At 43.8% G+C, this 23830-nt stretch overlaps 4 protein-coding genes across 7 annotated transcripts; 3 read left to right on the forward strand and 1 right to left on the reverse strand.

Annotated features, from left to right (window-relative positions):
* The first annotated feature begins 1975 nt into the window (after positions 1-1975).
* Positions 1976-14519, forward strand: LOC133890835 (cysteine-tryptophan domain-containing zinc finger protein 7-like). Of its 4 annotated transcripts, none has more exons than XM_062331420.1 (14): positions 1976-2662; positions 3647-3719; positions 3806-3930; positions 4033-4395; positions 4496-5835; positions 7140-7543; positions 7659-9340; positions 9445-9599; positions 10216-10373; positions 11021-11181; positions 12205-12906; positions 12995-13100; positions 13726-13907; positions 14168-14519. In XM_062331420.1, the coding sequence occupies exons 1-11, from the start codon at positions 2504-2506 to the stop codon at positions 12391-12393; spliced, it is 4809 nt and encodes a 1602-aa protein (XP_062187404.1). In that variant the 5' UTR covers positions 1976-2503; the 3' UTR covers positions 12394-12906; positions 12995-13100; positions 13726-13907; positions 14168-14519. The 4 variants fall into 4 exon arrangements, with proteins under 4 accessions (XP_062187404.1, XP_062187406.1, XP_062187403.1 ...); XM_062331422.1 differs by having other exon boundaries at positions 12205-12430; XM_062331419.1 differs by lacking the exon at positions 13726-13907.
* A 1852-nt stretch (positions 14520-16371) lies between these two features.
* On the reverse strand, positions 16372-18731 carry LOC133891729 (pentatricopeptide repeat-containing protein At4g32430, mitochondrial). The gene has a single exon (XM_062332467.1). The coding sequence runs from the start codon at positions 18726-18728 to the stop codon at positions 16470-16472; it is 2259 nt and encodes a 752-aa protein (XP_062188451.1). The 5' UTR covers positions 18729-18731; the 3' UTR covers positions 16372-16469.
* A 94-nt stretch (positions 18732-18825) lies between these two features.
* LOC133891730 (uncharacterized) lies at positions 18826-20811 on the forward strand. Its single transcript, XM_062332468.1, has 3 exons — positions 18826-18958; positions 20181-20253; positions 20383-20811. Exons 1-3 carry the CDS (start codon positions 18857-18859, stop codon positions 20619-20621), a joined length of 414 nt encoding a protein of 137 aa, XP_062188452.1. The 5' UTR covers positions 18826-18856; the 3' UTR covers positions 20622-20811.
* Positions 20812-22738: 1927 nt separating this feature from the next.
* LOC133889958 (uncharacterized) lies at positions 22739-23612 on the forward strand. The gene has a single exon (XM_062330387.1). The coding sequence runs from the start codon at positions 22758-22760 to the stop codon at positions 23439-23441; it is 684 nt and encodes a 227-aa protein (XP_062186371.1). The 5' UTR covers positions 22739-22757; the 3' UTR covers positions 23442-23612.
* Positions 23613-23830: the final 218 nt, after the last annotated feature.

Genomic DNA, 23830 nt, shown 5'->3' on the forward strand with positions numbered 1-23830 from the left:
AAGTCGCAAGTTTGATGCTTTATGGAAGAAGTTGGGTAATAAAACAAGGACGCATGTGCAGGAGAGAAATAAGAAGCCGGCTATTGATGATGACACTGTACTGGTGGCGCTGCCGCCTCTTGAAAAAGGCATTGATCCTCCTAATATGAGAAGCCAAAATAATATATTTGAATATATACATATATGTATATAAATATATTCTTATATATATATTCTTGATTTATGTTGGTTTAATAATTAGACATATTGGAATTCAAATATATTTCAAAATAACTAGATTTTATGTTGGTTTAATATGAATCAAGGAATCTTTCAAATCAAATTCAAATATATTTTATTAAACTAACTAAAACCATATATATATATATATATATGGGAATATGGATCAAGAAATATTTCAAATCAAATTCAAATATATTTCAACTAAATTTCAATCAAATTCAAATAGGGGGGAAACTAAGAAACAAACTAACTTTTGGAGGTTTTTTTTTTCAACAAAACAACCTTTAGGGGAAATCTCAAAATCAGAATGATTTTTGGAGGGTTTTTGCCTTTTTTCCCTCGGTTATATCTAGCAAGGATCACACGACATGAGGGAACTGGAAAGCATGTTTGGAACATGGCAACTTATGGGTGGTCCTTCGGTAATTCTATCTGGCAAGTATGTTTGAAAGTGTTTTAAATAATCTAGAAAAATCGAAACAATAGCCAGTTCATATCATTGTAATAAAAAGTGGATGTTATTGGGATTCAGATATGGTCCAATAAAGCTATGAATGTATGCATGGGAGGTTATTACAAACCGTAAATTTGTAGTTGGGACACAAATAACGTGTTGTCTTCTTTTTTTATAATTGTGAAAAAAGATAAAAAAAACTCCAATAAAAAAGACCTCCTGGCAGTCCAACGGCCACTAAACTCGCAACCGTAAATTCCTCCATCTCAAGGTTGACCCATCACTAGAGTGTATTTGGTTGTTTGAATTCTCCCAACCTGATTCGGTGACGTGTATAATAATATCAGAAAGAAATGTGTTTAGTTGTCAGTATATACTATTCTTATATGCATGAGCAAATACAAATATATGACCTCATTCTGGCTGTTCACTTCTCATCCTGGTTAAGCGGATGTAGACTCTGTATCCGTTTATACAGACGGGTTTACTTATCAGTGTTATAAAATTATCTTCGTATGAGCAACTAATCACAATATCAACTTTTGTACCCGCTCATATAATCTTACATTCAGTCAATCAAACAGAAAATTAGTTTAAACTATCCAGATAGATACAATCAATAAAATATTTTTTTTCTAAACATATAAATTCACTCAGACTACTTATCCATATAGCTCTATAAAACTTGGTTGAGCAACCAAACACACCGTAAGGAATGAGAGCTTATAATTGATCTCACGTTTGCACTCCAATCGTATCATGATAAACGTGCCATTTAACTTTTAGTGACTGTTCAATAAATAGTATTTTCTAGGCAAAGAACCCTTTGGGAACGCATAATAGGAACCGTCGTTATCCAAAGAAAATAGAATAGGAACCATGCTTTTATTTCCTCATGGCCAAGTTCCTAGCTGTATATAGGAAAACAAGAGGAATCTTTTCATCAATTCAGTGTAACCGCTGAGAAGGATCGGAACTTATAAGAGTGATTGGTTGTTGGTATTTGAATTCTGATTTGGTGAATATTTATAATTTTAAGAAGAAACGTATATCTGTAGTATGATTCGGTAGATACAGACTCCTATATTCGTTTATACAGTCTCAACTTTACATCTACTCATACGATTTCAAATTCAATCAATCAAACAAAATCTCAATTTAACATGTTTAAATAAATATAATTAATAAAACACTTTTCTCCTTAATAAATATGAATCAGTTGATTCTACTTTTCGTCAACTTATATGCACCATTATACAGACAACGATCGCACCCTTAACCACCTTGCGAAACAGATCAACCCTCGCCCGCAACCGCAAGGAAGGAAGGGACATTCCAATTATTCCCCCCCCCCTCCCCCCGCTGCGAAAAGCCTCGGGGAAAGCGGCGGCAGAAAAGAAAACCATCGTCGGGGCGGGCGAAACAAGGCCGCCGCCGCCGCCGCCGCCGCCTGTCTGCCCACCACCACCGGGTCTTCCACCAAACGGCAGGGGAGGGACGGAGGCAAACGCAAGAGGGAGAGGGAGGGGAGGGACGGCAAGGCTTTTGCTCACGTAAAAGGCATTAAAAAAATTCTCGCGTGCGACGAAACCTCGAGACGCCGAGGCAGCGAAGGGGAGGAGAGAGAGAGAGAGGGCAGGGGAGCCCCCGTCCGAATCTCGCGATCCCCAACCAGGAGGGCCGGATTCGCCGATCCGTGCGCGGCCTGGGGGAGAGATCCCGCCGATCGGTGAGCCCGGGGGCTCGGATTCGAGCCGCGGTTCGGGGTGGGGACTTGCTGGGCTCGGCGGCGTGTGCCGGGAGGCGGTGGTTGGTGCGGCCGGGTGGATGCTGTCTGTGAGGAGGCGGCAGGAGGATGCGGGCGGCGGCGTAGAGCAGCTCCGGAGGGGCGCCGCCGCCATGGAGGACGACGCCGAGCTCGAGGAGGGGGAGGCCTGCGGCGACGAGACCGCCTTCGTTGACCCCGACGTCGCGCTCTCTTACATTGTGAGTCGCCTCGCCAAGCCTCCTCGAGCAATGCCGCGGCGCTGTCTGGCTCGGCGAAGCTTCGGTGCTTGCTAGTAGTATCTGGTAGACGTGCTCCCAATTTAGTGCTGTGACTTGCTTGATCGGTCCGGTTCGTATAGAGAGCGAGTAAGTACGCCGTTTTGGTCTCTCTTGCTTCATAGAGTGATGATGCTTTAACGCTACAAGCAACTGCGTTGGTCGTTCGTTTAAAATTTACTCAGTTTGTTGCTTTGGTTGATGGGATACTGGAAACAATTGCATTTGGTGGGTCATTTAAAGTTTACTCAGTTTGTTGTTTGGTTGATGCTGATGATGCTACATGTAAAAACTTTGGTAGTGCTGGTTATTATAGAAGGACAAATGATCCTCTTTGTTGGTTGCGGTGTTCGTTTGGTACCACCAGTAACACTAGTACTTAGTTAAGTTTCTACCAGGCTAAACTCGTGGTATATCTTTAATAGTGGGATTGCATGCTTCCATGATTTCTTTTCAGTATTCAAGGATCCGATAATGACTTTCAGTTTTCAATGCCCTGTGCGTTACGCGTTACCGAAATCTATCCTTGTTTCAAGCTCAAGTCAACAGTTTACTCACTGTTGATATGCTTTAAAACTTCAAAGATTCAATCTGTGTTGTATATCTAAAATCTGTTTGTCCAGCAGAAAGGGGAAGAGAAAGAAAAGGCATAAATTGTGTGTATTTGGTTGACCAAATTTTGGTTCAAGGCAGTATGCCTTTTAGTTTATACTTGAAAAATGGCATATTTGGGATGATGAAATGATCACTGTAGTTCTAATTCTTGCCTTATGTAGTTCGCCATCTTTAGGGCAACTAGTAGCATGAATGAAATAGTCACCAGCAAGACAGCAAGTTTAGTTTGAAGATGATATACTGTATCCCATACCAACAATCAAAATTTGTAGTAACAGTTCTTTTTTGTGTTATGGTATGCATTTCTTTCAGGACAAAAAACTTCAAGATGTACTGGGCCATTTTCAAAAGGACTTTGAAGGAGGTGTGTCTGCAGAGAATCTAGGTAAGGTGAAGCTGAACAGTTGCTGCAATCAGCTTGATTCAGGTCCATTCTAGATAAACATTAACCAGGATGCTAATCTTCAACAGGGTCAAAATTTGGTGGGTATGGTTCATTTTTGCCTACATACCAGCATTCTCCTCCTTCTCAAGCTAGAAGTCCACCTAAGGCAGCAAATGTTACCTCAAGATCTCCTTTTCACCAGTCAAAGGAGGTGCTTAAATTAGTTTTCGCTGTGAACATGTACTGTTGTAGATTAGTGTTATCATGAACATGCACTTGTGTGGCATTGATGATGTGATGATTTATAATGTAGGGCATGCCTCAAAACCCTTCGGCTGTGGCAGTTCCATCTATCGCCCAAAACAATGGTTCCGTTGTGCCTCTTTCTGGTGATCCCAGTAAAAAGGAAATACGTCCAAGCACAAAGGCCGAAAAGGCCTCCAGCTCTCATGATTCTTTTTACGGGCCATCTAAGTGTAGCGACCAGAATAGGTTTAAAGTCCGGATAAAAGTTGGTTCTGATAATGTTTTGGCGAGAAATAATGCGGCTATTTACAGTGGTCTGGGCCTTGATATTTCTTCACCTTCATCTAATGAGGATAGCCCTGATGGCCGTGAGAGCCTCTCCCCAGAAGTTAACAATGTGCCGCATGAATCTCCACGGACCATTCTTCAGGTATATTACTGCATGGTACTGTTTATCTCTGTACCTTTATTTCATCTTGCACAGTTTGAAGGGTAAATAACGAGTTCCATTTGACTATATGATCGAACAGATCATGACGTGCTTTTCAGTTCCTGGAGGGTTCCTGTTATCCCCTCTGCCGGGCAATATCCTACATTTAACAAAAAAGGTTATGCCTCCATCAAAGAAGTGGGAATCAAATGTGGATATAGAAAAAGCACAAGAAACATATGAAGGCCATGTGACTAAAAAAATGAAATCTGATGGTAAGAAAAAGAAATTAATAGATACAAAGAGTTCAAAGAACAGAAATGATATTCGTGCAGTTATGAAAAAGGAGATTGATATAGAAACAGCTGCTGGTCAAAAGATTGTATCTGAAGCTCTCAACATACCTTTGTTGTCTGATCCCAGAACAATGGAGGCAAACGGTGAGAATCAAATTGAAGAAGAGCCAGCAGGAAACACCTTGGGTGGAAATAAAGATGCTCGATTGAAAGAACGGGCCATCAAGAGTGACTCCATGACAATAAAAGCAGAATCTTTTAAAGCTGAGGCAACGAAATGCTTGGAAAACTGTGGTTTTGGCAGTTCAGAAATGGATTTTTCAGCAGTAAAGGGGGAGCTGAAACCCAAGACAGAAAAGACAGAGACAACTTTAGAAGAGAGGAATGCAACTAATGACAAAAACCTTCTACTGGATAGGAAACAAGAAAGGAAAATAAAACCTGAGAGTAAATCTAATGCCTCTGGGGTTAACTTTGAAGGCAACGATGTGATCAATGAAAGAGCTCCTGGTGTTTCACGGAGCATGGGAAAAGTTCCTGTTAAAGAAGCTTTACCTTATGACACAAATGGAGAAAATAACAAGAGTGAAATCAAAAGAGTGCAGAGGGAACAAAAGACCAATATCTCGACATCTTCTGATTTCCTGGAGGATGATAAGCACATTCATTCTTCTGCTACAGTTAAAGAGAGGAAAAGTGATACACAATCCAAATCTAGCCATACCGGAAAGAAACCCAAATCAAAGTCACATAGAGATGTTAGGGACAACTTACCTGAAGGATCATGTGGAGGGAAGGAGCAGGATATATTGGAGAATGGAAGTGGTTTTGGAGATCTGCGACCAAAGGAAAAATCTTGGAAGAATGACAGTGAAAGGGATTTTGATATGCCTGGGACCTTGAGGACGGAGATTTCTTCTAGTGCTAAGCATGACAGACTAACAACTTCTGATGAGCAGAAGATGCGTATACCTCCACCTGCCAGTTTATCAACTGCAAATGCAGTTCCTACGCTTCCAGCCCCAGTCGTAATAGAGGAACACTGGGTGTGCTGTGACATATGCCAGAAATGGCGTCTCCTACCATATGAGATGAATCCTTCCAACCTTCCTAAGAAGTGGAAATGTAGCATGCTACACTGGCTGTAAGTTCAAATCCATTCATATAACATGGAAATTTTGTGACTTTTTTAATATCTTCTGTTTATACTTCTTTTGCTGCTTGTTTTGCTACCCTGGTCATCTCTTCCTTTGGCCAACGAGTGTATAAGTAGATAGCCTGTATCCAGTGCCACCTTATGTTATGATTCTTGGATCATGAGGGGGATAAACACCACAGGGAGGATAGCCGGGTGGCGTCGGCTGCTAGGGGGACTAGACTAGATTGGGGAGACTTAGATTCATTCTTCATTAATTGATTGATTACAATGAGTTGCAGCCGTGTGCCATATATAGCATAACGTGAGATGCTAACAACCTTATCTCGTATCTAGCTTATTTCTATCTCTAACTAACTAATCCTATCTCCTGCTACACGTGAGGGTGGATGGTCCCTGGCTGTTACGCCCATAACACCTTAGCAGTCTGGGGTTACTTGGCTTGATTGTTTTTAAACCACTACAGTTGTATTAGATAGTAGTTTTGTTTATGTTCAACCTGAACACAACCAATATTTTTTATGGATCAGACACATTTTGATAAAACTTAGGGCTGGAATTTTGATAGATTCTACTGCATAAATTTTTGTGCCGAATTACATCCTCTTGTCCAACTAGAAAAAGGTATCGTTCTGGATATCAAAATGAGTTCTAGAATGCAACTTTGACCTCTAAATTCTGTTGCAACGTGTTCATAAAACCTGATAAAATTATAGTATTATGAAAGTCTTCTTTGCGTCAAGTTTACATGTATTGTTTTCATATGCTCAAATTACAATATTTTTAGAGACACTAATACCTTAAATTTAGAGAGTTTGACTACATGTGTCCCAAGACAATACTTTTGTGTATGTTCAGAGAGTGTACCTTATGCGCACATAGCAAGGAGGTGTAGAATCTAAAACAAAGTTATGGAATTGGACCATGCTTACCTCGATTAAATGATTTATTTCAACCGCTCTGCATCTTTTACATCATTAAAAGCTGGGTTAGATGATGGAAAAACTCCAATAACCACACTTCATTTTCTCAATGTGTAATTATTTAACAACACATCCCAATAAGCTGGACAGCTATTTTGAAGTGGAGGGAACCTATCACACTTAACAGTGTCTACGTGGTAGGTTTCGTTAAATTGTAGATTGCAGTTTATGTTATGTTGTGCATTGTCTTGTAATTTTATCTAAGGTGGCAAGCTGTGATATAAGAACATCAAAATGTTTCTATATGTTCATGTGTTGATGAGCAGTGATTATTTCTTGCTGAAATTTTATGACTTGGAAATTTTGCAGGCCTGGGATGAATAGGTGTGACATTAGTGAACAGGAGACTACGGATGCTCTAAATGCACTATATGTCATTCCAGCCCCTGCGAATGGTATTCCTTCAGTTGGTCATCCTCATGTTACTTCTGCAGGACTAGTAACATCCAACACTTCCAATGTAAATGGACATGTTGAACAGAGTAGGAAAAGGAAAACTGCTCTGAGTGAGGGAAGTGCATTGGTTGAGGATTCTCACCAAACACAGGCTTCAGCTCATCCAATGAGCAACCAACATGCTCCTACTAAAAGTAGAAGTTTTGCTGATGGTAACCAGTATCCTATCGAGAGAGATTCTGTGAGCAAATCAGTTGACCCTTCTATTGAAAAGAAAAGGTCCAAGAGCAAGAATCGTGGTAGCTATTCTGATGGAGGTTCTGTTCTCTTTCTTATTATTTCAGTTCTATCTATTATACTATCATCATATATGTTTTCATTATATGTTGTATATATGTTTCTTTGCTGACTTATTTCCTTAATCAAATGCAGGAGATCTTGTGGAGCGATCCAAGAAGCATTCAAAAGGAAAAAGCAAGAGAGACATGGATCGTGATGAATATAAAACTTCTAAGAAGATAAGAAGGGAAGAGCGATATCATTTTGATAGGGATAGGAGCCCTGGATGTGATTTAGCTAGTGGAGACGCTCCTGATGAGGCCAAGGCTATTCCTGCAAAGACAACGACCTTAAAGGGTTTGGGTGAAAGGAGTGATGTTTCTTCATCAAAGCAAAAAAATGTTTCACGGCATAATCCTTTGGAAAAATCCAAGAAAGCTAAGGACGAGGATGAAGTTGTTCCTGAAGACGAGAACAAGGAATACTTTGACCTCTCAGATGTACAAAGATCAGATTTGTCTAGTAAGAAGAGGATAGTGAAGGAATGGGAGGAGAGTCAGCACAATTCAACGGCTCATATAAACAAAGGAACTACAGTGAACCACAGCTCTGCTACCAAGGAAACGTATAGGGATCGGAACTTCAAGGAAACTAAGCTAAAGTCCTTGAAGTCTGAAGAACTGTTTTCTATGACGGATTCCAAACCAGGAAAGGTTCAACATGCTGATCAGATTTTTTCTTATGATGTGGGGCATATAAACAATGAGTTAGTTGAGGATAGCACACTCTTTACTGGTAAAAGAGGTCCACCCGAACTAGAAAATCAACTTTGTGATCAGGCTTTGGACTTGGCTGAGCCTGCTTCTAGTGATGTGGCCTACTTTCAGACTACAGCTGTAACTTCAAGTTCTTCAAAGACTTCAAGCTCACAAAAAAAGAAGCAAAACACTCAAGTTGCAAAGACTTCACCAATTGACTCTCTTTCTTCATCACCACAGAGAAACTCTAACATTGACAAGCCCTCTCATAGCAGAGTTTCAGGGAAGGATGGATCTCGGAATGCTAATTCAAGCACCAAGCTGAGCATGGTAAAGCAACTAAATACTGAAGTTGGCACAGCAGACAATATTCAACAGGCTAGTGAACCTGTTTTGGTTGGTTCTTCGCGAAAAAAATCTGATAATGGACATGTTCAGTTAATCCAAGGTTATGCCTCTGATGGCATTCATTTCGAAAGAGGTTCAGATGATGATCTGCAGCATGAATCTGGGAGAAAGGATTCCATCGTGAAGGGCTCCCATGTATCTAGAGGTCATAACCATTTACATTCCGGTGACAAAAAGAACTATCATACAGATGTCTCTCCAGTGCAACCTGGAAAGCATACTGTAGACCCAAAGACATCAGTCTTGGATACCAAAGGTGATTCGAGTATGCATGACAATAAGAAAAGTGCACCTTCCCTTCAAGACAGAAATGGATCCGTTCAGTACCGTCCAGATGGAAATCCTCAGCTAGGTTTTCCATGCGGAAAAGAGAAATCATATCTCAAGAGTAACAAGCAAGATTCACAGAAGCCCAAAGCTCAGTTGGTGTGCTCACCTCCAAAAGAAGGCAAACTGGAATCCCACTCCACTCCATTAAAACCTAATGTATCAAAATTGACACCACAATCAAGGCAGCACAATATTGACAATGGAGGGCAACATGGCACTGCAAAACAAGCAATTCCAAATCCCGCTGATACCTCCAGTCCAGCTAGGAAGGATGGTACTTCAGCTACATATGTTCTCAAAGAAGCCCGAGATTTAAAGCACAAGGCCAATCGTTTGAAGGTGGTTCACATTAGTCTCTCTTAAGATGTGACGTCATGCCTGTATGACAAGTCCACTAACATGTTAGCTTTTGTTTGTAAGGTTCTCACTAACTTTCTCTGCAGGAAGAAGGAAAAGAACTTGAAAGTACAAGACTCTACTTTGAGGCTGCCTTAAAATTTTTGCATGTTGCGTCACTTTGGGAACCTCCTAGTTTTGATGGTTTGAAACAAGGCGATGCAGCCCAGAGCATGTATTCTGATACTGCAAAACTTTGCAAGTAAGCTACACTAATATATGTGATATATATCTCCTTGTACCATGCAATTTAATTTCCATTAAAGAAAGGAAGCAGGACCATTAGATTAAAACTAAGCACTTTCTTCGTGGCCTCATGTAAGTGTAAAAGCTTGTTTAACAATTAGCAGCATGACTGGTTGATGACATTATTTCTGTGCCACGTGCTTCCTGGCATACATTTGGATCTTCTTTTCAGCTGTTATCCAATCCTGGACTGTTTTTGTTTTCTTTGCAAGTATTGTGCATGACGAACCAGGATGCACTGTGCATAAACGATTGGGTGCATATCTACCCAGGTTTTAAATTGGATTATTGTGCTTGTGCCTACAAGTGCTTCTTCGGCATAGCCTGTATGGGTAGTACTGTAGTAGTGCAGTACCACTTGATTAACTGAAAGTTGTTGAAGTAAAGCTGATTAGCTTGACAGTATTCACTGTACAGTTTACATAACCGTTATATGTAGATGCCAATAATTGTGTGCTAGTGCCAAAATGTTGGGCAATTGAATCTAGGTCAAATCGGTGTTTAGTTGGTAGCATTTTGTGTAACAGGGCTCAAATTTGGTTGCAATATTAAGTGTTCATTTGATTTTCCAGCTTTGTTGGTCATGCATATGAAAAGTGCAAGAAGATGGCTGCTGCTGCTTTAGCATACAAGTGTGTTGAAGTAGCTTATCTCAAGGCTGCATACTACAAATACCTAACTGCAAGCAAGGATAGACAAGTGTTGCAGGCAGTTGTACAGACTGCACCAGGTACTTGATATCTAAACAACGAACTTTAATCTAATTCTAGTTTCCATTGTATAATTCCAATAGTTTAAATGTTCTTTATAAACTTAGGTGATTTTGTAGAAAGGTACTTCAAACCTACTACTACCTTAGTCATACAAAAAAAATGAGAATGTCAACATTTCGTTTTAGACAATTAAGCATGCTCAAAATGACGGAATTGTGGATACAAGATCAAACTGCTGTGGCTATGCAGTGACCAGATCCTTATTCATGATTAATTAGTCAAACTGCATCTACACTGAAATGCAGATGAGTATTGTCTAGCAGATGCTTCTTATGGATACATTGATTGAGATGGCATGGCAGGCACAACATTTCAAAACATATGTTGTTGGAATTAGAACGTATAACTGCATTTTCGTTCTGTGTGATTCTTTCTTCAAAAGCCCTGTGTTCTATTAGCATCGTGTAGTTATTCAGTTGTAATGATCAAAGTTCAGTTCAAAATATGTGAAGTTTCTAGTTCTAGATGAAATGATAAACAGAATGAAGCTAACTTCGCGTGCTCTTCTATCATTGTTATTTCTAAATCTGTTTTTTTATTTGATGAAATCATATGGATCTTCTTATTGCTTTTTATGCTTACTCTTGATCTTGCCTTTTTGTAGGTGAATCACCATCATCTTCTGCCTCAGACATTGATAATTTAAATAATAATGGATTATCCAAGGGACCTTCAAGCAAGAATGCTAATTCACCGCAAGTTGCTGGGAATCACTTATTACTAGCCGTTCGTAATCAACCACACTTGACACGATTACTAGCCTATGTAAGTTGTTAAATATCCTGATAGGCAGTTCATAAAAGGTTCTCATTTTTTATATGCCTTATTTTTCATGGTTTATAGGATAGTTTGTAACCTGTTGACTATGTACTGTTAAGTTATTTGTGGTATGTGCAGCCAGCTTTACATATATTCTGTGTTCTATACCTTGATGTCTTTTGCCTCAAAAGGTCCAAGACTTGATTGGATAGCGCTCACTGCAGTTAGACTATTGGAGCCTTTAATTTAGTGCTGCATGCTACTACCAAGTTCATTTGATGGAAATGAAACATCAAGTGATTTTGTTGCATTCCTGCTAATTATGCAATTTTAGATTTTTTTTTTGGCTGGAATTAAGTCAGTGATATGATACGCTACTTTCATAGCAACTGAAATTGACATTTTTGAACTCAGAAATGGCCTCGAATCTTTGTTATTCTCTCTGTTTTACCAGGAAGTAGAACAATTGGTTAGAAATTTTTTAGTGGTGATTATTTGTGTGGCATTATCTGTTGGGGCATGGAAGTGGTTTTGGCAGCTGTGAACCTTGTGATTGGTAGGATGGTGAAGTTAAGTTGTATAAAGCAAATTTCTTAGAATGTTTAGTATTCTATCATGGTAACCTACAAGTTTAGCAGAAGTTAATAGGTTAGGAAATTGGACAGATTTTGAAAATCCTTAGCAACTGGTTCTGCTTCAAGGTATTGTTAATTCATTTGTCTCGGAGAGTACGAATGGCTTGTTTGGCTTGAGGAATAGCCTTGTTCTAGGATGGGTTTTGTCCATCATCTCATTGGTTCATCTGAATGGCATGACCTTATCCCTCATATTCAATTGGCATTGTGGCCGTATGGAATGATATGGCAATGGACCAACTCATTCCATTCCTCAAAACAAACAAGAAGGGTAGGTTTAGAATTACTTACCCATTCCTCAGGCTAAACACCTCATAATTAATGTTACACCACTTTCAGTCATTAAGGTTCATTGATTCTATTTTGGATCTAATGTTACTTTTGGTTTTCTTAGACAAATGATGTCAACTGTGCCTTCGATGCAACTCGGAAGTCACAAATGGCGATTGCTTCTGCTGCTGGCAATCATGAAGATGGAATAGATGATCTTTCTTCAGTAAGAACAGTTCTGGATTTTAACTTCCGAAGTGTGAATGATCTGCTAAGACTTGTACGACTTTCGATGGAGTCTATCAGCCGCTGACATGTTCAGAATCCAAGAAATTGCATCCCTTGAACAGGTCCTGTTGTATGTGCAATCCAATTTCTAACATACTTTGTCCTTGATGAGGTAGCATGAGGCTGAATAGTTCAACGGTGGAGAATGCATAGGTCTTCTCATTTGGGCACGCTGGTCAATTTGTACAGAAACTGGTCTCGGAATTCTTCTTCGTTTATTATTTTGGCGCATTCAATTAGTATACATAGCTGCACATCCACTTGGGTGATTCAGTCTTAGTGAGGGAAGCAGCTGAAGATGAACTTTGCACTGCTCAATGTTTGTAATAGTTTGGGCATAGAAGGATGCTCTTCACTGCCTGCAGTTGATAAGCTACTATACATTGTTATCAGGAAAGCAGCTCGCCCTAGAGCATTCTCTTCCTACTAGTTGTAAATTATGTGATTCTCCATCGAAGCTGTCTTACAGTTGAAGAGTCATATCATAGTTTCCTTTGAGCAGTACAATATGAGGTGTTTCCACTTGACAATTTTGATGGTAACTCTCAGTTAAGCACAAATGAGTTTTAGTGCCTTTTTTTAAAGTGCTACTTATTGATGTTTATGTAATCTTGATTCTTGAGCAGGGACAGGACAACAAAGCCAATTAATTGTGCTAACCAAGAAATCAGCGAGCAGTTTTTCTTTTCACCCTTGCCATGATGCCATCACTTCTGGATAAAGTTTATGCAGGTACCTTACTAATATCTAGTTCATTTATTGGATTGTGCGCATCCATGTTTACTTGTGCCTCAGAGTAGCGTCAAATGAATTTTAGTTCTATAATGCTGAATAGGTCTGTTGCTATTTTACAAAATGAAAAATGGGCTGCAGAGCATTCCCTGATTCTAACAAATGATGACACATTGACATATGGGGCCTTGTGCAATCTTGAGTTAAACCATTTGTTACGTGTTTCCTGTAGCTGAGTAGAAAAATGCCTTGTTTATCCATTTTGACATGTTTGCTACTTGTTTGTAGTAACCTTTTTTTTCTTTTGAATCATGCTTCAATGCATGCATGCACAATCAGCTGCCTTAATTATCATGAGTGGTACTTTTAACTTTCACTTGATACTTTGTTGAATATAACTGTTAACTTCATTCTTAGTTCTTTTTCATTATTTGTGAGGACCTTTAAATTTTAAATTCGTGATTACCTTTTCTCAAGGCTATAACTTAGTTTTTAAACACTTTTATCTTTTTCCTTGTATTATTGTGTAATCCTTATTTCCAAACAAGTTCACACTCGCTCTATTTGTTTACTTGGAAAGATCTATGGTCATGTGGTCATCTAACTGTAGATGTCGTTTTTAAAGGGATAAACTCAGTGTTACGTGGACACGGACACGGGTGTCAGAATCCGACTTAGACTCTGGTGTCCGATTCGGCAAAGAAAATTTGGACACACAAATACAACTTGGAATCCGACATGGGTGTCGGAATCCAACTTGGATTCGGGGTGTCCGATTTGGCAAATAAATTTGTTCACGGGTGTCAGGTAACACTGGATAAACTATGTTAGAAGACAAAGATATTGATTTCTTCACTTTCTCTGTGCATGGATGTAAACAGACATCTGTGTTCGGCTGGAGGTGTTATGATGTTAAAAACATAGTAGTGCACTTAACATTGCTACTGGCCACATAAGAGTACATGTGGCATTAGTCAGCTTCACATTGTTTTTGAAATGCGACGAAAGAAAAAAAAAAAGGTTACTATTTTGTAGTATTTGACCTATGGTGTCTTTTTTCCTTTCAGGTTTCAAACAAGAAATCACTTGGACCATCAGTCTTCGTATGGATGTTGTACAAAGTTTAATATACAATAGCTAACCCTTTTTCTTGATTATCAATACCACGACTGTCATCAGCACATGTACATGTGTATATATACACTAAAGGCGGAAACATTTGTTGCTTCGTCTGGTGTATGTCTGCCAAGCTTTTAGTCTTCCACTATTCAAATTTTGTCAGATTTAGTTGTTTAAGATAGATTGTGTCTAGTACTGAGAATGTGTTGCAGACTGCAAAATTAAGCTCCGTATTCTGTAACTTGTAGCGCAACATGAGTTTCAGTTCATTGAGTAAAGTGATGCTAATTGTTCACCTTATTTTCACTATGTGATCCTATTATGTCGGGTCTGCGGATGTTCATCGAGCCCAGAAGATCATTCTGCTGCAAAATTCAATGGTATTTGTATCCAGCAGTTGAAGGGATGGATTTCACATAGATTTAACATGTAATAACAATCTGAACTCACCAAATCTGAAGGGGTGAATTTTTATAATTCCCTTTTCGCTTTGTAACTAAGGTTGCAGCTGGGGCGGGCCATGCTGCCAACCTGCTGGGCTGACTCACGCTGCAAGCCCGCATAGCGTCGCAATTCAGCACGTGAAACTGGAGCGGCTCTACCATAATTGAAGGGGGTGGGAGAGGGATAGCATATGTGTTCTTTTGGAATTTTCTTGGTCGACTTTGCTGAGATTTTGGCGATCTCGACCTGATTACTTCATTACGGGTGTTTGTTTGTTTGTGTGAGAGGATGGAAGGAATTTTCTTGATCGACCTGCGGAGATTTAGCTCTAGTGGCTTTGCACTGCTGCGCTTTGAATTGTACTAGGGATTGAGTTTGGAGTGATTGCTTTGTACTCCCTACAGGTAACTACTGGTTGTGATCTCATTGCGCGCATCTTGCCATCGATGAATGAATCGAGCTGCAGTACCAATGCAAGCGTACAGGCAGCAAAGCTGCAGGCAAAGCTCGCGGTGACATTGCGGGCTGCCACAAAAAAGCTTGTATGGCCCGCTGTATTTGCCCGCCTAAAGTTAGCCAACTGGGCTGGGCTAAACGGCTCATGCCAAGGTGATTTTGGCCCAGCCCGAGTCATACCTAGTGGATGCCTCGGCACGGCGTGCTAGCACATGCTGGTCTAGCTACGCACCGTCGTCCCGTCCTATCGTCGCCCCGCCCTATCGTTACCCACGTCGTCGTCTCGCACTGCCCCACCCTAACGCCTCGCCCTGCCAGCATGGCCGACCATACCTTAGCTATACCCGAATCGACCCGATACGACACGGTGCTAGCACGTGAGCTGGCATGACATGATCCAAAAGATTAGTCGAGCCTAACGGATCATGTCTTGACATGTTATACCGAGCTAGCCCGTCGAGAAATTTTAGAATTTGACACCCAATTTGCGTGTCTCTCTGAAATTAACACTCAATTCGCGTGCCTTTCAGAATATAACACTAAGCATACGAATTTCTTCAGAATGTGACATCCGCGCCAAAGGGGTTGGCGCGGAGGTGCGAATTTTTCAATTTTGTGTTTCTCTCCACCAGACCGGTCTAATATGCCCATGTGGAGACTTTCGCGCCAAAGAATTCTTTGTCACAGAGGCTTCACAGTCCAGCGTCAGCGATACAAAGAGTTTGGTGGGAGATTGGCTGGGCGAGCTGTCCGCGCCAAAGGATTTGGCGCGGAACTTCCATGCTTCCGCGCCAAAAGGATTGGCACGGGTAATGAACAGTCCACAGGGGTATATTGATCCGACCCGACGGAGAGATACACGAAATTGAGAAATTCGTACCTCCTCGCCAATCTCTTTGACGCGGATGTCACATTCTGAAGAAATTCGTATACTCGGTGTTATATTTTGAAAGGTACGTGAATTAAGTGTTAATTTTAAAGAGGCACACGAATTGGATGTCAAGTTCTGAAATTTCTCTAGCCCGTCAGGCCCAATTGGCCACCTCTGTGCCGGTCTATGACGCTGCATTTTCCAGGGTCAAACAACATTGAAGAACACATGAGTCCATCCGTCACCATCACAGTCAAGAGCATCTTAACATTCACTTAATGCATCGATCAACTAATAAAAAACTAAATCAATTCACTTATATTTTAACACTTTTCTCACATTTTCTCACATGAAGTTCATATATCAAAATAGAAGTCAACTATATATTTTTTTTAATTATGCCGATCAAAACTCAAACTTAAGACTATGAAATAAAATGTAATCAATTCACTGGTACTTCCAAAGAACTGATTCAGATATCAAGTAAGGCCTTCTTCCATCTCCTCTTGCAAACAGTTCTTGAAAAATTTCATCCCCCAGCCTAGCCCCTCAGCGACTCTGAATATCTCCTCCGTGAGCGGGTGCGTCGTGTCGTCCGACGAGAACCTGTGCAGGTGCAGCGAGTCGCCGACGCTGCCGGCGTCCACCCAGCTGAACCCGACCTCTTTCTTGACGCCCCTCTCCCGCATCTGCCGCCTCACCCTCGCCACGCCTCCCCAGTCGCCCTTCTCGGCATAGATGTTGGACAGTAGCACGTACGCCCCGGACTCCGCGGGCTCCGTCTCTGTCAGGACGCCGGCGACCCTCTCGCCGACCTCCGTGTTGCCGTGGATCCTGCAGGCACCCAGCAGGCTCTGCAGGGCCGAGACGCTCGGTCCGGACGGCATCTGCATCATGAGTTCCTCGGCCTCCTCCAGCCTGCCCGCGCGGCCTAACATGTCGACGACGCACGCGTAGTGCTCCGGCCACAGCTCTGCGCCGTGCTCGGCGGTCATGGAGTCGAATATCTCCCGGCCCAAGCTGACAAACCCGCTGTATCGGCAGGCCGTGAGGACAGAGAGCAGAACCACGCCGTCTGGAGCGACGCCGGAGCGTACCATGTCGTTGAAGAGGTTCACGACGGAGTCGTAGTTCCCGTGCTTCGTGTTTGCCGAGATGATTGCTGTCCAGGCAATAAGGCTCCGGCGGACAGTCTCGCCGAACGCCTTCCGGGACTCCTCCAAGCTGCCCCGCTTCGCGTACAAGTCGATGAGAGCGCCAGAGACGTATTCGCTGGTGCCGAGCCCCAGCTTCAGAGTCTGGCAATGGTACATCTGGCCGTAAGCCATGGACACCGTCTCGACCGTGGTCACCGCGCTGAGGACGCTTGCGAACGTGGTCTCGTTGGGTTTCATGCACTTCACCATTGACGAGAAGACCTCAAGAGCGTCCTCGCACTTGTCATTCTGCGCGTAACCTGAGATCAGAGCGTTCCAAGCGATGATCTCCGGATGAGGCGTAAGATTGAAGACCATCCTCGCATCGTCCATGCGCTGAAGCTTCGAGTACATGGTAATGAGGCTGTTCGCCACCACCGCCTTGCCGGACAGGCCGGTCTTCAGGCACGCCGCGTGGATCATCTGCCCTTCCCTCACCGGACAGTCTACCGGCAGCGCCGACAGCAATGCCACGAAGGTGACCTCGTTCGGCGCCACCACGTCTCGCCTCATGCCGTTCAACAATGCAATGGCGTCCTCGCCATCCATGGAGATCACAGTAGTCCATGAGATGACGTCGCGCTCGTCCATGAACTCGAACAGCTTCCGGGCGCAGCCGGGAGTGCCACACTTGTAGTACATTGCGACGAGCACATTGCCGATGGAGACGTGCCCCTCGATGCCCAGCTTCACCGCAAAGCCGTGGATTTGCCTGCCAAGCTCAAGCCTTCCCTCGCCGCCACACGCCGGGATCACGCTGCAGACGGATATCCGGTCAGGCCGAACGGCGCCGTCCTTCAGCATCCGAAGGAACACCCGGATCACCTCCGCCGGGCAGTCGCCATCTTGGGCGAGTCCGCAAACCAGCGCGTTCCAGGAGACGAGGTCCCGCGCGGGCATCTCCTCGAACACCTTCCGGGCCGCGTTAAGGGATCCTCCCCTGGAGTAGGCCGTGACGAGCGCGTTGCCGACGAACACGTCGGCGGCGAGCCCCGCGCGCGACGCCAGCGCGTGCAGCTGCCGCACGAGGCCGGCTTCCCCCCGGCCGGCGGCGAGCGAGAGCGCGACGGTGAACGTGACGGCGTCAGGCCGCACGGCGCCGGACCGCAGCATCCGCGCGGCGAACGCGAGCGCCTCGTCGGAGTCGGGTATCGCGGAGACCATGGTGTTGTAGGAGCTGACATCCCAGGCCCGCGCGGTGGCGAACACCCTGGCGGCCGAGGGGAATGAACCGGCCTTGGCGTAGCCGGCCGCGAGGGAGTTGGTGACGGTGGCGAATGCGTCGAAGCCCGAGGCGACCGCAAGGCCGTGGAGCGCGGGCAGGCAGTCCCGGCAGGAGGACGCGACGGCCGCGGAGAACGCGGTGGGGAAGACCGGAAGGCCGGCGAGGAGTCGCGCGTGTAGGGCGGCGAGAGGCGTGGCGCTCGCGGCCAGCGGGTGGGGAGTTTCGCCGAACGGGTGGTGGGCGGCGAGGGTGGAGAGCGCGTCTAAAAAGTCGCCCGTCGCGCGCGCGGGGCGGCAAGGCAGCCGCCGCAGTGGCATCTAGAGACCAGTCGCCGGCTCGCCGCCCACTTTCTGGCTACACAACACAACCCCAGGGCCCGTCTCGTCTAAATAATTCGTTCCACGGGCCCCTTCCTGCACCCACAAACCTCGTTTTGACCTCGTTCATGGCGTGTGGGTTGCTGCAGCCTGCAGGGTCCGACACCGCCGCCGCCGCCTTGTGGCCATGCCTCCTCCTCCCGGCTCCTCGTCGGAGCTTCCCAACCAAGGTACTAACCACTAAACCTATACACTTTTTACCCGTTTCGTGGAGTAGGCAATTCGTCGAACAGGTTGTAGGTTCTTTTTTTTAGACATGGTATTACCCCTTCCGATTTCCATTGATAGAAACCACATATTCACTACAAAAGATTCAAACAAAACGAGAAAAAAGAAGTGCACAGAGGTGCTGTATTCAGCTACCCTCCCTCCCAGCACCATCATCCTTACACGGTTCTCCGGTTACCATCATCCTCGCTTCTTCTTCTTCTTCTTTTTTTTCTGTACCATGCTTGTATCGCCGTCACCCTTTGCCGGCTCCAGACTTCACCTGCGATTTGTCCGAGCAGTTTTGCCCCCTGCTCCAGCTCCAGCGCCTCTTTGCTTTGCTTTGCTGTTTTTTCCTGCAAAATAGCCCAACTCTTCAGCCAATGACAAATATGAAAAAAAACCCCACAGATACTGGGTCAGTAGGCATTTTGTTACCAAAACAAGCTGAATTCCGAGTTTTCCATATTGTCCATAGAACAGCAGCTACACCGACCATCGCAAGCATCAAACAGGTTGTAGGTGGTGACTGATAAGAGCTTGATGCGATTTTGATTTGGTTCTTCAACTTAGAGTGGATAGCGTGGTCTGCGGAATTAAATTGTGCGCTCGGCTTGTTAAACTTCTGAAAGTTCAAACTGTAATTCCTAGCGAATTGGGGCGCAAATGATTTTGGCTGTAATAAGCATAGTCCAGGGCATGCTGTATTGCTTTTAGTGCAATGTGTAGGTGAAATTTTGTTCTGTTTGGAGTGAATCCACGGATTCCCCACTGTCCAAAAGGAAGATTGGTGCCTGACAAAACAGTTTCCATTTTGCATGTTCTTTGGACCAGAAGGTAAATCAGTTGAATTTTGGAATACCTAAAAGTTGAAGTAGCATTAGAGTGTCAAATGTCGTGACTAGTGGCTGTTTTCCATCCCCCATTTGCCAATTTGTGCTGGCTCTAAAGAAATTCTATTGGTATAATTTCAAAAGATAATGCTTTTGATATGCGTGTTCCTTGTATTGTTCTGCTAAGGAGCTCTTGTCTGCATCTCCTACTGCAGAACACCATTTTCCCCTAGAACATGCAGCGGCTTGCAACAGAACACTAATAAATCATATTTCAGCTTACCTCAAAAGCTGCAGTATTATTCTTCCTTTTGTCTGAATTCTCAATTTCTGATACGTCTTGTGTTCACAGGAACAGCCACATCGAGTCCCATGTATGAATCAGTTTCACCGGAAGCTGCCTTTGAGTGGTAATGCAGTCAGCGGTAATGCACTTTACACGCCATCTGTCATCTCAGTTTACAGAAAATCAGTGGCAGGACTGTTGTTCTGATTCTACCTTCGACTTCACACCATTGGCCTGATGAGATATTAAAATAAACTTGTGTTTGCAGCTGCGCAGCCACACAGGTCCAGGAGCCTTGTTTGTTGCACAAGTTTAGGTTCATCTGCACTAGTAGCTGCATTGAGCAGCAGACCTGCAAATGTCTCCACTTCTCACAGTGATCTATCCATGAGGCGTTGCATGGATTCAGTTCCAGGAGCGCTTATTGTTATCTCTGGCTACTGGGCTGGCCCTGACGTGGATGATGGCGGTGGTAGTGTTGAGGCCTTGCTCCAAAGAATTGTCTGATATTGTGCTTGTGGTTAACTATGCAGTTTTTCTGGCATGTGAAGATAATCTGTACTAAAGCATCAACTAGACCAGATATGGCTCTATGGTACGATATTTTGCTTCATTTTGGAGCTGTATTTTTCCTTGGGGTTGTAAGCTGTCTTGTTCCACCAAAAACACCCGCTGAGCATGTTTTTGTTTTTATAAATTTTGTATTTAGCCCATCAAACACTACCTCTTACAATTAATATAATTGGTAGCTCTTCTGCCGGTTTGTTTTTAAAAAAAGTAAGCTATCCAAAATCCTAGACACATTGATTTTTAACTCTCTAGTTCAGAGAAAAATCCTAGGCACTATTTTAGCTCTCTAGTTCAGAGAAAAATGAAAGGACCGCTCCTCACTGCACCAGTGACACATTGATTTTTAAACATGCATTTCAGGCATCTGATGTAAGTGGGCTGCATAGATTTCATAAATAAATTAGTACAACATAAAGTTTGAAATCGCAACCGTGCATCGATTAATTCCAAGGAACCCACCATTCCTCTGTTGGAATTCTTTTATGATATTTACGCCATTCATTCCAGTTAGTATCGATTCCTCCGGTAGTTAGTCTTAAGGATTCCATTGTATGATATTTATGCATCTGTTCAGGAAAGCATTGCGCCGGTGGCCCATTAGTTTTTGAACATGCATGTCAGTCATCTGATATAATTTGGCTGCATAGATTTCCAGAATACAACAGTATTACAACATATGGCCTTAGCCCCCCCGATGGACATGGACATGTTTAGTGGCGACTTGAGCTAAGCCAGACCCTGATCACGTTGCTGCTGCTCCTGCTGCTGATGGTGGTGGTAGAGAACGTGCTCATAGCACTGCGGTAGCTCCTCCAGTTGTGAGGTGACCGACCGGATCTCGAACCCCGATTCTCATTAAAAAAAAAGACTCATCCATGTGTGTCGTTTTAGTGGTCATAAAGTCGTTTTCAGTGGTGCTCTGGATAATAAGTCTTCGAGGTCTTTTCTCAATCTATAGCTGACAATGCTTTTGAGACATCTCTCCTTAGGGTTGAGTTTTTTTTTTTTTGGTGGTGGTAGGATGCATGCTTCGAATGCGTGAAAGTTGCTTGCTCCTCGTGCTGCTGTGCCTCTTTTACAAGATCGTGTTGTTTGTTTGCCACTGTTCGTCATCTGGAGACCGTAATCTGTATGCTAATGTTTGTTATTTTGCTATTTGTTGCTAGTACGTACACTCATGGCCTCGAGGTTCTGATGGACATGGATCGTGTCGTAGAGACTTCCTGAGGTAAGCCTGACCAAGATTGATCTGTGATCAGACACCGTCAGATATAAACTGCTGCATATCTGCACTGCACCTGGAAAAAGACAAAAAGAAAAACAACAACACATTGCATGAAGCTAGTAAGTAGTGACAGAATTCTGTGCTCTTCTATTGAGGTTTTGTGCTGGGAATATCAGTGTTCTTAGAACAAAAAATGTTTTTGCGTTGACATTTTGGCTATAGATAGTGGTAATGCAATATCAAGGAGTGGTGATGATTCTGAAAAAACTCGGTTTTGGTAGGCAGCCCTCGATGCTGCGTAGTTTCTTTCTACTCTACGTTTTTCTTCCTTTCAGTTGCAGTTCGTTATGTTTTCAGTCGAACTGAGACATGTCTTGTAATTTTATTGCCTTGGTAATGAAATTCGGGTATAGCCGTTATGGGGAAAAAAAGTAGTGACAGAATTGTTAGACGAGAGATTGCAAAGTAAACAATGGGGGCAACAAGGACAGTAACTAAAGCATACAGATTAGGCCATTTGAAGAAGGTGATCAACGGAGCTATGAAAATAGTCAGGGATGAACACTGCCCCCTCCATTTCAACCTAGGCTTGGTAAAATCTCTACATAGAAAATTACTAGCAATGTTCTCAAATTTCTAATCGAAATAACCATGAAAAAAACTATACTGAACACAGGTTCGTTACTACAGAGAAAAGTAGAAAAAAAAGAGTTAAATTTTCTAATTTGTTGAAATTCGGAACGAAAAAGGGAAGGTAAAGTCGGGCCTTCAGATGAGCAGCGACGGACGTCAACAGCCGTCGGATTTCATAGATCCAACGGTCAGGATCAAAGGGCCGTTCGGCAAAAATGTCAAATAAAACCAAGGGGCCTGGACCAAAAACCCTAGCCTCCGTTCCCAACCACCACCGCCGCCGCGCACCAAACCCTCCGCCCCCGAGCCCCGCCGCCGCCGCCGCCGCTGCCATGCGTCCGCTCGACGAGAAAGAGACCACGATGGTCTTCGAGAAGCTCTTCAAGTTCACGGGCCCCAACCTGAAGCACCTCATGGATAGGCCTGCCGTGGAGGGTCCCGACCCGCAGCCCGGCCGCTACTGCCTCCGCCTCCACAAGAACCGCGTCTACTACGCCTCCGAGGCCCTCGTGCGCCGCGCCACCTCCGTCTCCCGCCCGCGCCTCGCCGGCGTGGGGACCCCCATCGGCAGGTTCACCCACCACGGCGCGTTCCACCTCACCGTCCACGCGCTCGACCTCCTCGCGGCCCACGCGCGCCGCCGCGTCTGGCTCAAGCCCGACACCGAGCGTTCCTTCCTCTTCGGTAACTCCGTGCCCAAGTCCTCCCTCGCGCGCATCACCGAGAACACCAAGTCCGGGGACGGCGTCGTCGTCATGTCCATGGCTGACGTCCCGCTCGGGTTCGGCGTCGCGGCCAGGTCGGCACAGGACTGCAGGAAGGCCGACACCAACGCCGTCGTCGTGCTGCACCAGTCGGATGCCGGGGAGTACCTCCGCAAGGAGGAGGAGCTCATGTGAGGTGAGGGCCGAGGCTTGGTTGGTTGTTCTCGAGTTACCTGGTTGGATTATATTTGAGTGAAATTAGAAACATTACTACGTCTCATAATTGTGTTCAAGACTTGATGCATATGCATTTCACTGTACTGAATGATTAATTGATTATGAGATGAGGTGATTGCGGATGCCAAATTTATTCTTTGCCGGTGCTAATATACGTTTTCTGACTTTTGAGTAACTCTTATCTGGTATCTGGATCAGATTACTTGGTGAATTATGTGGAATTGATCAAGCAAAGTAGTTTCTGAAAAAGGGATGTTGTAATGAGTGCTTCATCATTTGGCGGCACTCTGTGTTTATGTATGTGAAAAAATCTGATAGCAGAGATGTAACCTGGTTAATTGAAGGTA

This window comes from Phragmites australis, chromosome 14, assembly GCF_958298935.1.
Source record: "Phragmites australis chromosome 14, lpPhrAust1.1, whole genome shotgun sequence".
Lineage (NCBI taxonomy): Eukaryota > Viridiplantae > Streptophyta > Magnoliopsida > Poales > Poaceae > Phragmites > Phragmites australis.